Source organism: Dama dama, chromosome 22 (genome assembly GCF_033118175.1).
Source record: "Dama dama isolate Ldn47 chromosome 22, ASM3311817v1, whole genome shotgun sequence".
NCBI lineage: Eukaryota > Metazoa > Chordata > Mammalia > Artiodactyla > Cervidae > Dama > Dama dama.
The window spans coordinates 42,871,352-42,885,629 of NC_083702.1; the positions used below are offsets into that span (position 1 = coordinate 42,871,352).

Below are 14,278 nucleotides of genomic sequence, written 5' to 3' on the forward strand. Positions count from 1 at the left end.
ACATGAGTTTAAGGAAGCTCCAAGGGTTGGTGATGGACAGGAAAGCCTGGCATGCTGCAGCCCATGGGGTCGCACAGAGTCAGATGTGACTGAACGACTGAACTGACTGAAACAACTGTCAACTGCTCTTTCACGATGGAGACCAGTGTTTTCACCAAATGTTGCTAAAATACCTGAACATCCACATGAAAAAAACCAATCTGGACACAGACCCTATATCCTAAGAAAGAAAAAAATGAACAAAATAGATAACAGACCTAAATGTAAGATGCAAAACTGTAAATAAAACTCCTGAAGATAATATAAGACTAAGTCCACACGACCTTGGGTTTGGTGATTATTTTTTTAGATATAACAGCAAGGTATAATCAATAAAAGAAAGAACTGATAAGCTGGACTTCATTAAAATTAAAAACTTCTGCTCTGTCAGGAGCATGAGAAAACAAACTACAGATTGACAGAAAATATTCACAAAAGAGATATTTTAAAAAGATACAAAATATACAAAAAACTCTTCAAACTCAACACTAAGAAAACAAACAACCTAACAGGAAGGGCTGATGCTGAAGCTGAAGCGCCAATACTTTGGCCACCTGATGCAAAGAGCTGACTCATTGGAAAAGACCCTGATGCTGAGAAAGATTGACAGCAGGAGGAGAAGGGGGCCACAGAGGATGAGATGGTTGGATGGCATCACTGACTCAATGGACATGAGTTTGAGCAAACTCTGGGAGATACTGAAGGACAGGGAAGCCTGGTGTGCTGCACTCCATGGGGTCTCAAAAGAATCAGATATGACTGAGCGACTGAATAACAACAAAAAAGGAACCTGAGCAGTCTCCAGTGTGAAGTGGAAAGAGGAAAGAAATATGTGAGTGAGATTAAGAGGCGCAAACTTCCAGTTGCAAAATAAGTGAAGCACAGGTACTAAATGTGCAGTGTGGGGAACAGAGTTAATAGTTATGTAATATCTTTGCATGGTAACCCATGGTAATTAGACCTATGGTGTTCATTTTGAAATGTATAGAAATATTGAATCACTTTGTTGCATAACAGAAAAAAAAAAAAAAGAGAATATTGAGAGACAAATGAAAATAAAAACATAACATACCAAAATTCATGGGATGCAGTGAAAGCAAAGCTAGAGGAAAAATTCAGACTACAAATGCTTACGTTAAAAAAACAAGAAAGATCTCAAATCAACAACCTAACTTACAAGGCATGGAAACAACCTACACTTTGATGGAGTCCCAGAAGAAGAAAAGGGAAAGGGTAGAAAACTTACCTCAAGAAACAGTGGCTAGGACGTCCCAAATCTGGGGAGACATTCAGACATTGAAGTTCATGAACTTTGTTGATCCCCAAACATATTCCTCTCAACTAGCTGTTCTCTAAGACACATCATAATACTGTCAAAAGTCAAAGACAGGAATTCCTGGCGGTGAAGTGGATAGGACTCGGGTTCAATCGCTGGTCTGGGAAGATCCCACAAGTCACAGAGCAACTAAGCCCACGGGCTACAACACTGAGCCTGTGCAACAGAGTCAGGGAGCTGCAACTGCCAAGCCCACGTGCCCTAGAGCCAGTGCTCCGCAACAAGAGAAGCCACCACAATAAGCCCACGCACTGCAAGGAAAAGTAGCCCCCACTCCCCCAGACTGGGGAGACGGCCCACGCAAAGCAACGAAGACCCAGAGCAACCAAAAATAATTTTTTTTAAATCAAAGAGATCTTAAAAGCCGTATGAAAAAAGAAGCCTATGGCCCACAAGGGAACCCGCTTCATAAGGGGTTCAGTACATTCTCAGCCCAAACCTTACAGACCACGAGAAAGTAGGAAGGTATACACAAAGGGATGGAAGGAGAGACTGCTGATGAACAGAACTTTATGCAGGAACGCCATCCTTCAGAAATGAAGGAGAGATACAGGCTTTGCCACACACAGAAACGCTAAGAGATCACCACCACCAGGCCTGCCTCACAAGGATGGCTGAGAGGCGTTTGCCAGGCTGAAGTGAGAGGACGCTCACTGGGATAAGGAAAGAGATTGGACCAACTCAGCAAGAAGAGAGGAGCGCCTTCAACAACTGGTGCTGAAACAACTGGATACCACATGCGAAAGAATGACACTGGACCCCTACCTACCACCATGCACAAAATTTAACTCTAAATGAAACACGGGTCTAGATCTAAGAGCTAGATGTATGAAACCCAGAAGAAAACAAAGGAGAATGGCGAGCAATTATTAATGGGTAGAGGATTTCTTTGGGGGGATGATAAAAATTTGCTAAATTTAGACTGTGATAATTCCACAGCTCTGTGAAATCCTGAAAACCTCGGAATTGTATACTTTTAAATGACCGAATTTATAGTATGCGATGTATATTTCATTTGAGTTTGTTTTTTAAAAAAAAACTAAGCTATTTAAGAGTTTCCTTTCGTAGAATATGGTTTCTCCTTACGAATCCTTTATTCTGTTTCTTTAGGATGCTTTCCATGCAGCTGAACCAGCTTTGAGGAGACTCAGGCTGACTTACTCCATTGAGAGGCAGGAAAAGAGTGAGTACGAGAAAGTAACTCACTCATGAACAACGAAAGGAATGCTGTCCCTGCAGGATGAGGGCGTCCAAGGTATTTCAGATCCACACGCGGGCATCCAACACAAGGAGGGTTTCCTTCCTGTGCACTCAGGGACCATCAGGCCCCTCCTTCCCTCCACTCTCCTCTCTTCTGCTCCCTCCCCCTCACCCCTCCGAGATCTCCCCGTTCCCTCAGAGCACCAGGCCAGGGCCAGAGCAGGAGGACCGTCTTACATGGAATGTTGTACTTCTGCAGACAGTACGCCAGCTCCTTGGGCTGCACCGCCTTCTGCCGGCCGTCCTGCATCTTCTCCAGCAGCAACAGCAGCTGGAAGGGGACACTCCTCCTCCGCTCCTCAGCTCCAGCTGGCACCGTTATCCTGCCGGGTGAGAAGAGACACGAACCTCCCTGTCCCCACTGTTCTCAACGCCAGGGCCACACTAGAGTCACCTGGGAGAACTTTCAAAAATCTCCATGTCCGGGCCACTCTGCAGATGGACCACATCAGGATTTCTGGGGGTGGGGCCCGGTTATCAAAATTTTTATTTCCCAGATGACTAAGATGTACAGACAAGGCTGAGGGCAGCCATGTCAGCAAATCAGCTATAGAGCGTCCTCTCGAGATGGGGCACCCTCTCCAGACCCTGAGTGAGAATCACACCAAGATGAAGGGCAAGAGCAGTAGGTCCTGGGTCCACAGCACACGCCCAGCCTGAAGCCCTTCAAAGGGAAACAGCAAGTAAGGTCTAGTCCTGGGAAGGACACAGGAAGGAACGTCAGTGTATTCTGGCAATGATTTGTTTAATTACAGGCAACCTCCTGTGTCCATGAAACAGGAAAAGGAGGAAGATCAAGGCAGAAAAGAATGAGTGATAAGGTATATTATGTGAACATGCACACACTGGCATGGTGTTCCACTCAGTCACTGCTGGCTGAGCCTCAACACTTCTTGGCAGAACCCCCTGAGAAGAAGGGTTTTCACACTGTGTGTACTGTGTGTGCTATTTGAGAAAAATCAACAGACTCATGGACCCACCCACTGATACTATCTCAACTTCCTTTTAACCACATCAGTGGTTCTCAATCTGGCTGCATTTTAGAATCATCTGGGGAGTTTTCTGGAAAGTGCGAAAGCTTGGGCCCCACCCTAGACACCCATCCAGACCCCAAGTGAAACCAAATATCTGGGATGGGATCGGCATTTCACATTTTTTTAAACTTCCTAGATGATTACAATGTATAGTCCAGATTGTACAAAACAAGATCTCTTCTCTGGCAGCTTTTGAAAGAAGACTTCTCAAAGTCCGAATAACTGTGAATAACTGAATAAACGACATCAAAAAACAATACACACATTTATCTGCCTTAACAATGGTCTTACCTCTTCAGTATCTTGGCAAATCCCACGTTTCTAACCAGCACCTGGATCAAGGAGTTAAGACAGCATGTCTGTCCAATGTTGTGTAAACCGACTGGGCCTGCAAGGAGCAGACGGAAGATACTGAGAGAAAGACCCTCCATGGAACTCAACAAACACCAAACATTCTTCTCGGCCCTGATGAGGACGTGAAATCCTACGAAGGACTCTCAGGGGCACAAAGAATTCACTAAGGAGCTTGCAAACAAACTGGAAATGAGAAACACCAGCCTCTGAAAAGTGAGACAGCAGCCGGAGTCTCCACTGTCCAGGAAAGAGACATGCCACAACGAGGGGCAGCCCTCGCTGTCAAACTGGTAACAGTGAAAAAAAATAAAATAAAAAAAAAAAAAAAAAAACCTGGTAACAGCGCAGCAGTAGAAGCAGAGGAAGAGAAAACTACGGATAGCACCTGGGGGAGCTCGGAGCCCCGCCCGGCAGCTGCCCCAGAGCTGGGCCAGGGTGGGCATCCACGGGGTCGGGGCGAGAGCACCCTCCCAGACAATCTATTCCAGACCCTGGTGCAAACGCCCTAGCCAGGCCCTACCACACGGTGGGAGGAATCAAGAGAAAGCTTGGGGGACCCACCGCATCTAAACTCACCACAAGAGGCTACCAGCTACAGGGAACTTACATGGATGTGGGAAAACCAAGAGAGCCTTTCTCTGACTCACTAACCACCAACCTCCCCTTTCCCACCCACCCTGTGCTCAGCAGACCTACAATGTGTCACTTAAGAGGAAGGGAGTCCACTTTCTCAAGAGTTCCTGGGGAAAGGGCTCTGGCGTACATGCTAGGGCAACAAGAACCAGGAATCCGGGCCAGCAGGGCCACAGATGTCCGCTCCCCACTCAGCAGAAGCCCCTGGTGCGTGGGATTAAAGCAGTCCCCATTTTTCCCAACAAGCCTATGTGCTCAGGAGCTCAACAGTCCCCACTTCACAGCTGCAGAAGTGGAGGCACAAGAGAGCAGGCCTCACGGACCGCGCGGCTCCACGGCTTCAGGGTCCAGTGGACAAGCAAAGCGTTTCTAAGCAGACAAAAGAGCAGAAGCGGGGCCTCGGCTGGAGGGCTTGGGTTTCCTCTGCCTTGTCCTTCTCAACGGGCTCTGCCGAGAAACGCGGAGAGAGCCAGGACCGGCGGGAGTCCCGGCACGTACCCATCAGCGGTCGCTCCAAGGTCCCCGGGCCAATGGCAGCTGCAGGCGTCTTCAGGACAGCTCGACCTCACTTCCCAGAAGAGCTCTCATGAGCTGGCCTTGGGGGGCCCTCTGTGAAGAGGAGGAACATCTGTGTGACCAGTTTTGACTTCCAAGGGCCAGTCTTGGAGGGTCAGTGTCTGGGGAGACCAGCCACAAAGCTCTAGGGCGAGAAATGACGAATCAGCGAGCACCGTCCGCGTGGTCCCTCGTCCCCACTGTCTCCTCATCAGGACCCACGGCCACCTCTCCCCCTACCTCCGGGCTCTCTATTCAGGCAAATGGCTCCACACTCACCAAGGGTCCAGGCCACACACTTGAGTCTCCCTGCTGCTCACTCCCAGGCCCAAACCATCCCTGGGGGCCATCAGCGCCACTGCCTGAAGGCTGTCCTCACGCTGGGGCCGAGGAAGCCTGTCCTGGCTCCTCGGTGGGGAAACCAGGGTGCTGTTGACGCCCCACGGGTGCCGTGCACAGGACCATCCCAATACCTGACTCATTGTACCCTGATGTGGGAACAGCTGTGTTGCCTGTGGTGGGAGGTGGCGACACCCAGATTCTGGCAGGACAAAGCCCTTCCCCAGGCCAACGGGTGTTGGTGGTCGACAGCCCCCGACTGAGGCCCCCGAGGAATTCACCCCAATGAAGACAGCTGGCCCAGTCCCTCTCCAGGGGTTGGACAATGAGGCGCATGAGGGCCTTACCACCTGCCTGAAGGTGTGATAGCTCTGAAGGGTCACCCAGTCCCGAGCTCCCCTCAGGATCAGCTGAGGCCTCTGCTGCAGAGTCTGGCAGTTCGAGTCCCCGCTTTGCCCACCCTGCTGGGCTCACTTCTCCCTGCCCCCTGCCCTGGTGTCTTCCCAAGGATGCTCCCCAGCACACCTCTCGCACGATCATCTCAGCTGGGACGACATCATCAACGGAGGAGCAAGTCAATGGCAGGTCCTCAGTCTATTGAGGTTTCTTAGACAACACACACACACACACAGTATACACCCTTCTCAACAGGCTCCACCAAGAAATGCCACTCAGCCAGCACTGACTGGCAAATGTCCTTGGGAACCCAAACACCACGCCCATGTGTGCACAGTCACATAATAAACTTTATCACACATTCTTTTCTGCCCTGGGCTTTTTCCTTTTCCCCTTCCATGGCCATGGGTCATTGACAAGAGGCCTGTAATTTTGTTGCTCTATCAGCACACAAGAAAATTTGTGAAGCGCTTAAAATGACTTGGGAAAATTCTTGTTGTAACATGAGATAGAAAAAGCAGTACATTATCAACCATTTCACAATGATTCCTAATAAAGCAACAAAAACTATGGAATAGTCTGGTTGTTTTCAATTATTTACCATTACTTAAAAAAAAAAACACCACAGTGAATATCTTTAGGTATAAAACCTTTCTCTACGTATCTGATTTTTCCTCAGGCAAACCAAAGGTCAGAGATGCAACAAAACCACAGCATTAAAAGAGGTCATGTGAACCAGAACCCACTTCCTCCAGACAGCACAGACTTCAGCTACCTGTGTCCCCCCCCCCCCCCCCCTCCCGGTATGCTTGGAATCTCAGGAGGAGTCTCGGAACAAGGTCGCAAGCACCGTACCCTGTCCGTACCTGCCCAGAGTGCACACGGGTGTCTGCAGGGCACTGCCCAACACAGCGATCCAAGCACAAAGGTTCCCTTGTGTCTACAAGCAGGCTTGACATGGAAGTGTGATCCACGCCCAGGCCTCCCACAGCCTCCTGCCTTTTCATCTCACTGAGTTCTGCTGAAAGGGCTTCAGCTTTGCCGGCAGCTCAGGGCTCAGGCCTGCCAGGAGTCTAAGCTGAGGCCACAACCCCTATTGTTTGTTCAAGCATTCCCTTTGTTGTTGTTTAGTCGCTCAGTCGTGTCCAACTCTTTGCAACCCCATGGACTGCGGCACGCCAGAATTCCCTGTTCTTTATCTTCCAGAGCTTGCGAAAACTCATGACCATTGTTTCCCTATCCCGGTGCAAATAAGTCTGTGGCTTTCTAACTTACTTGACCATCAGATACAACCAGTCACTAAATCAATATTTGGGAGAGATTCTTAGAAATATAATTACAAGGTCACAGTGTACAAAGTTAAGGGTTTGGTTTTAAACATTTATTTGGCTGTGCTGGATCTTAGCTGTAACATGAGGGATCTCTTAGTTGCAGTCCTGACCAGGATTGAACCCAGGCCCCTTCATGGGGAACACAGTCTTATGCATATTCTTAACCACTGGACCACCAGGGAACTCCCCCTAAGGTTCTTAATAAACGTAGCTAAACACCTTGCACCCATCTGCACTTTAGCCACTGGCTGAGAGGCCCATCAGGACTCAGTGTTTAAATGAAGTGACCTAAATTCCCTGACGTTTACAAGGGCAAGTTTTGTGGGAAAAGTGGGTCTGGATCTGAGTTTATTATGGAGGAAAGGGTATGGTTTAAAATAAAGGACACCCTGGGGCAAGGCAGATGATGTGCAAAGAAGCCCAATGATTGGGGGAGGAGCATGTGGGAAGAGTGTGCAAAGGACTCTGAGCAAATCTGCATGGGTGAATCCAAGTCAGGACTGGAAAAAATGTAGAGTTCCAGAAATAGAAGTTTTATAAAAAGCTAAGTGGTCACTAGTGGTCAGGGAACTGCAAACCTTGACCATAATGAGATACCATTTTACACTGCTTAACTGGCATTGGTTAAGAATTCTGGGGACTCCCCTGGTGGTCCAGTGGTTAAGACTATACCTTCCAATGCAGGGGACATGGGTTCAATCCCTGGTCAGGGAAGATCCCCCACGCCACAGGACAACTAAGCCCATATGACACAACTATTGAGCCCATGCTCTAGAGCCAGCACTCCACAACTAGAGAAAGCCTGTGCACCACAACAAGGGCTCAATGCAGTAAAAAAAAAAAAAAATTCTGATTGAACCAAGTGTTGGAAAGAATGTAAATAAATAGGATCTCTTATACACCACTGGGGGGGTGTGTAAAATGGTACAATCACGTGGGAAAACAATTTGGCATCATTTAGTTTCCCTTAACTTCAACCCAAAAATTCTAAAGAGAAATTCTCACATGCGTCCCTGGAGACATATACAAGAATGCTAACATCAGTCCTGTTTGTACAGCAAGAACGTGGAAACAATCCAAGCACTTGGCACAAAGGTCAGAAGAATGGGTACATGGGCTGTAATAAATTTACACAGTGAAATAATACTCCTTAGTTGCACCTGAGTGAACATGTCCCGAAAGGGTGAATCTTAGAAACAGTGCTGAGTCAAAAGACAATTCTTAGAAGATAATATATAATATTTCTTTTGTAATTCAAACTCAAGGAAAATGAGATATTACATTGTTCAGGCATCAATGGGCACGGGAGGTAAAACTTCTTAAATGGAGAACTATGATCAAAAAGGCCATTACCTCCGACAGGAAAGCAGAGGGAAGAGACAAGCAGAAAGCATGTACTTGCCAGTAATGTTCCAGCTAGGGGAAAGGGGCTCATAAACGTTTGTCATTCACTAGCTAATGAATTAATTGGAACTTGGAGTCAAGGCCAGTATGAGGAGACAAGACACAGGGCTGAAGACACAGGGCTGACGCGGGCAGGAAGGAGTCACTCACACTGCCCAGCCCAGCGGGGAACGCAGAGCGGACCGGCTGCTGACAAACCCGAATCACAGATCACTCCCAGGATTTTCCCCAAAGACACTCAGTTTAATTAATTTAATTAAGAAGAACCCTAACCTTAAAGGCAGGTTCCCTCAGAGCTCTGTCTCCAGCGAGAAAAGCAGAAGCCGAATCATGTGGGTGTGTCAGCCCTGTCCCCTAGAGGGACGCAGGGGAATGACCGGATAGACAGAGGCTGAAGACAGACTGCAGAGCAGAGTACCAAGTAGGCAGACCGGAGCACACGCTGAAGAACAGATGGTAAAAGACAAAATACCAAACCCTAGCTCCGACAGAAAGACCAGTTGCTCCCATCTACAGCCAGAGCTCTGGGCGAAAGTGGCACTGTAGCCAGACGCACGCTAAACACTGCATGAAGACTTTCATTTTTCAGATGGAGCAGGAAGTACCAGAGCATGGCTTCACTTCATTATTATTCAGCCAAGATCCATCCACTGCTTGGCCTCAGCCTTTGAGAGGCCAACCACCAGACGCCCACCTCAGTGTCCCTTCTGGTGTCCCTGCACTGGCACATGATTGAATGGTCACTGTGGTCACCACCCAGGTGACCAGTGTAACAAAAAACGATGGTCACCTGGGTTAACTGTTAATATCTGAAGATCCAGTTGCAAACGATCCACACAACTTAGGGTAGAGAATCTCATATACTTTCTATGTTGAGACACTAAAGCATAATTTTCACTGCAAAAGAAAGATGCTGCAACAGTGAATGGTTTGGACCACTAATTATATGCATAAAATTATTTTAAAATATTAAAAAAGGAAGGGAAATTGAAAATACATGTAGTAAAGAGTGAATAAGTTTGCTAAATATCTTACAGAGGATATTATATCTTTTTTGGCTTCCAACTTTATGAAAACTTTTATTAGAATATAGCTGATTTACAAAGCTATGTTAGGCAATTTTATTAAATTTTAAAGTAATTTAGAATAACAGAGTTAGATTGTAACAATTCTACACTTTGCAAAATTGTTTGGTATGTCAGGCTTCTCATATTAAACAAAATAATCTTTAAGAATTGTATTTAAATTTTAATTATGTAATTCCAATTAAGTCACGAGTCTTTCAAGAAAAAAAAACGCATTTGCAGATCATTTTTTTTTTTTTGCAAATACTCCAAATCTTGTGTAGATGAATTTAAACCAGAACATCAGTTTTACCAGTTATCATCAGGAGGAAAAATTCCAAAAATATCTACAAAAAATCAAGAATAAAACACTATTCAATCCAGGTGTAAGAAATAATATAAAAAAAATCTAAAAAGAAACCAAACACCCAAAACACAATTTGTTCACACTTACCAAACTTCAAACATCACAGACTATACACATGAATCAAGCACACCGCTCTTTTTAAGATCTGGTCTACTTGTGGAGGTTAAAAATTCTTGTCTAAATGATGACTTTAGACAGTCACTCAATTCAATGGTTGGAAACCAAACACTTGACTTTTGACAGTTACCTAAACTATGAATCCTAAGGACAACCTGCTCTGGAAAATACGTTTCTAAAAACAAATTTTCTGAATTACATTCTGCTGTACACATCGAATAAACAGTGATCATTTTAAATGTGCTACTTCTATATCATATACACCAAGCATCTGAACAGGCAGAAACAACCAGAGCCTATTTTAAACAGCATGATGGGTTAATGGTGAGTCCAGTAAGATTCTCTCCTAAAAAGTTTGAAGAATATTTATAGACTGGAAAATCAGTTTTTTAAATGTCAGTGTCATACAGTTGTCATCAACAGTGGAACAAACAAGATGAAAGCTATGAATGGTTTGGCGGTCACAGACAGTCAGGGCTGGCTTGATGAGTACACAACCTGTGTAGCTGCAAAGACACACTCAGAAGTGCCTGGTTTGGTTTAACACTCCCCTGTTGCAGTCCTGAAATTCTTCACAATTGTTTAATAAGGAGCCCCATATTCTTACTTTACTAGGGGACCCACAAATTATATAGCATGTCTGGCATACAGTGTTTTGTTCACACCCTTCAGTATGTGTCCAGGAGGTAACTACAGCACAGAAGAATGTAACAAGAAACCCTGGTCAGAGAAAGACAGCAAGACAGTTTTGCCGTCCTTCATCAGAGATTTTGGAATGGTTTTGTCACACACTTAATGTGAGATGTTCAAACACTATGGAATAGCAGACACTGTGTGATTAAAAGGCTACTCAAACAATAACACACACACACACACACACACACACACACACGCCCTAACGCTGTAGTTTGCAGAACTTAGCACCTGCAGTTTGTTCACTGGAAACTACTGAAGAAGTAACCACACTAAAAGCCTTGTTGAGAATCCAAACGCTTCTCAGGGGACACCAGTTGTAAGATCCTCCCATTCTTCAACCCCAGCGATGTGCTGAAATTGGAGCGCATTTCAGCACAGGCGAGAGGCATACGGCCTCACCTCTAACCAAACATTGAGTTTAACACCCGGCCCTTTAGTGTTCTGCCAAAAGGTGTAAAAGCTTTTCTGAATATGTAGTAATTTCCAGTGTGTTTTCTCAATTAATGGATATTGAGAGTATAATTCTGATCTGAAGGGGAGGTTTTCTTTCATTTTGCTAAAATATTGGCCACCACTTGTCTAACATCTTGTCACTAGAAAGGCAGGTCTCTGGCCCAGTGGCATCAGCATCACCTGAAGTCTGTTAAAGAGGCAGGACTGGAATCTGCATTTGGACAAGATTCCCGGGTGAATTCGCCTCCAGGCACATTAAGGCTGAGAAGCTATTCTCGACAAGCACTGACCAAGTTCAGGCTGCAGGGGGCCGACCACTGGCACAGAGGCGTGCATGCAGACCAGCCACCTTCAAGTCATTTCATGAAGACTGTTTTCAGTTCAGTTCCAGTATTGCTCTCCCTAAAGGGGCATGATTTCTCGGCTGTTTTATTCCCATTTAAGGCGTCAGCCGTGAGGATCTCATGGTGTCACCTGTGCAGACACAGACGAGGTGCAGAGCATCAGCTTCTCATCCACACACGGCCATGGGGAGTGGACAACCACAGTCAGCTTGGGCGCACACTCGGCAACGTGCACCACGACCTCAAAAACGACTTCAGAGGACAGCGGTCATTTCTGCAGCCCAGTACCCCACCTTTTCGTAGCAGACTCACTTTTTCTTTACGAAAACTCTCTGGACTTTCAGACTATGAAGACTGCGTGGAGCCCACACCCACTGCCTGGCTCAGAAGCCTGGCCTCACAGGGCTTATGGTGGCTGTTTCAGCAATGGTCACGGGACCCAATCAAGACTGAAAATAATCAGACTTTAGACTTCTTAGATGAGATTTTAGGCCAGAAGATTGTAAATCAAACTATCTTTCCCACTACAGGAAGAAAAACCCCCAGCCAAGGAAAACAGCCAATGACAGGTAACAGAACCAAGAGATGGAGAAGGAGACAGAGTCCTAAGACAGCCAGCTAAGACTCTGGACCAACCCAGCCTCCAGATCTCCACTCAGAATCCCCTCTGCTGTTTTTAAAATTAGCCTGAAATGGGTTCCTGACACTTTTAGCTGAAAGACTACTCATTAACATGACTCTGCTCTGGGACTCTGGCTTTAAGAAACAGAGATATATACAAAGATCTATGTGAAGACTGTTCACCAAAATTCATTTTTACAGCCTATTTTCTTTCTGTATTTTACAAATTACATAGTATGGACACAATTTTATAAAACATAACTACACACACAGAGAAAAAATGACTGGGGCAAAATATATCAAGAATGTCATTAAAGGGTAATTCCAATTGGTTACAAATCATTTTTGCCTTTCCCTGGATTATTTCCCTTAATTTCTTAATTTCCTATAATTAATATGATTTTAAATAAGCAATAAGTCATTTAAGACATAAAGATATTAAAAGATTCAATATCTTTTAAGGGAGCCTTTGTTAGCAATAGTGTTTTTATTCTAAGATCCAAAAAATTAGTGAATTAGGAATGAGAAGTTTTACAATTTTTTCTCAATCCTTTTATAAAAGGTGAAGGGAGGAGAACATAAGAAGCTCGGAAACAGCTAAATATAAGTGGCATAATTAACAGGCTCATGTTAAATGGCTCAGATAACAGTCTCTTTTCTTAGTAAATATTTTCTGTAGTCATAAACAGTTGTTCCTCTTACGAGGCTCAGCCTAGAAAAGTTAAACTGACAGAGAAATGATGGCAGTTGACAATTCCATGAGCAAAACCTAGGACTTTGAGACCACATCGAAGGAAATCTGATGAAACAGTAGGAAGGGATCAGCCTGTTTTCCAGAGACATTACTCTGCAGTCTGCCAGACCTTGAAAATAAGACAGTAAAACCCAGTGGAGGTATCATCTGGAGAGGTGAGAGGCCAGATCCCAAAGGGCAACAGAGAAAGGCAAGAAACTTCAGAGCTAGTCACAGAGGAGACAGGTAGGTGGGGCAAAAAAGAGAGGAAAGTGAAACTTAAAGATCTGAGAAGGATGGGGAAAATGAGCCAAGCAGGTGGTGATGGGGGAAAGGAGAATGGATATATTTTGAGGAATATTTATATTTTAAGGATGCTGAATTTTCAAACTCAATGCATGACTGAAAAATGGGCTCCAACACAAGATTCTTAGGGCAGTGAGACTATTCTGTCTGATACATGGTAGATACATGTCATTATACATTTGTCAAAATTCATAGAATGCACAAAACAATGAACCCTAATGTAAAGCACAGACTTCAGATGATAATGCCCTACGTTTATAAGTTGTAACAAACTGTTTACAGTGGAGGAGGCGGGAGGGGCAGGAGGTATATAGGAACTCTGTGTACTCAATTTCGCTGTGAACCTAAAATTGCTCTGAAAAATACTCTCTTATTTAACAAAATTTTAGGTTCCAAAGAACAAAACTAACTTAACCCACTCTTCTTAAAATTTTTACTCTTATAAATGGGAGATGTGAAGGACAGAAACAGCTGGCTTGGACTGGCCACCACTGTAGCCACAGAAACAACCAGAGACTTCAGAGAAACAGCGTAAGACACGATGCAGGAAACCTGGGCTGCCCCGGGCTCTAACTGGCTCTTCACTCACTACTAGACTCTCTGCAAGGAAAACCAACTCCATCTTTAAATGCCCAAAGAAGAACAAAACCTACATGCCTGGAATGTGATACAAGCCTCACAGTCCAAATCCAGCCCATCATGGCAACAGATTCAGATCTCATATTTCATGTCTGTGTGTGCTTTTCCAGTAATGGTAATGCGCTGGGCACACAGACTGAAACACTCCAGATGAAACCTCTTTGCAAGCTCATCACCATATTTAATATAAAGGCATCCATACTGTGCAATGAATTTTTATTGGTTAAAAAAATAAATAAAAAGTTGTTTTTTTTTTT

The 14,278-nt window shown here is 45.1% G+C and overlaps 1 protein-coding gene across 3 annotated transcripts in view; it reads right to left on the minus strand.

The window, feature by feature from the left end:
* Positions 1-14,278, minus strand: part of USP18 (ubiquitin specific peptidase 18) — a 32,213-nt gene that overhangs the window by 16,301 nt on the left and 1,634 nt on the right. For 2 of the 3 annotated variants that reach the window (XM_061125275.1, XM_061125276.1), the window contains exons 2-4: positions 5,155-5,265; positions 3,961-4,057; positions 2,813-2,958 (exon numbers count right to left, since the gene is read on the minus strand). In XM_061125275.1, the coding sequence (XP_060981258.1) occupies positions 2,813-2,958; positions 3,961-4,057; positions 5,155-5,158 (247 nt within the window). In that variant the 5' untranslated portion in view covers positions 5,159-5,265. Of the gene's footprint in view, positions 1-2,812; positions 2,959-3,960; positions 4,058-5,154; positions 5,357-14,278 lie in introns of all 3 variants that reach the window. The other variant, XM_061125277.1, reaches the window with a different exon arrangement.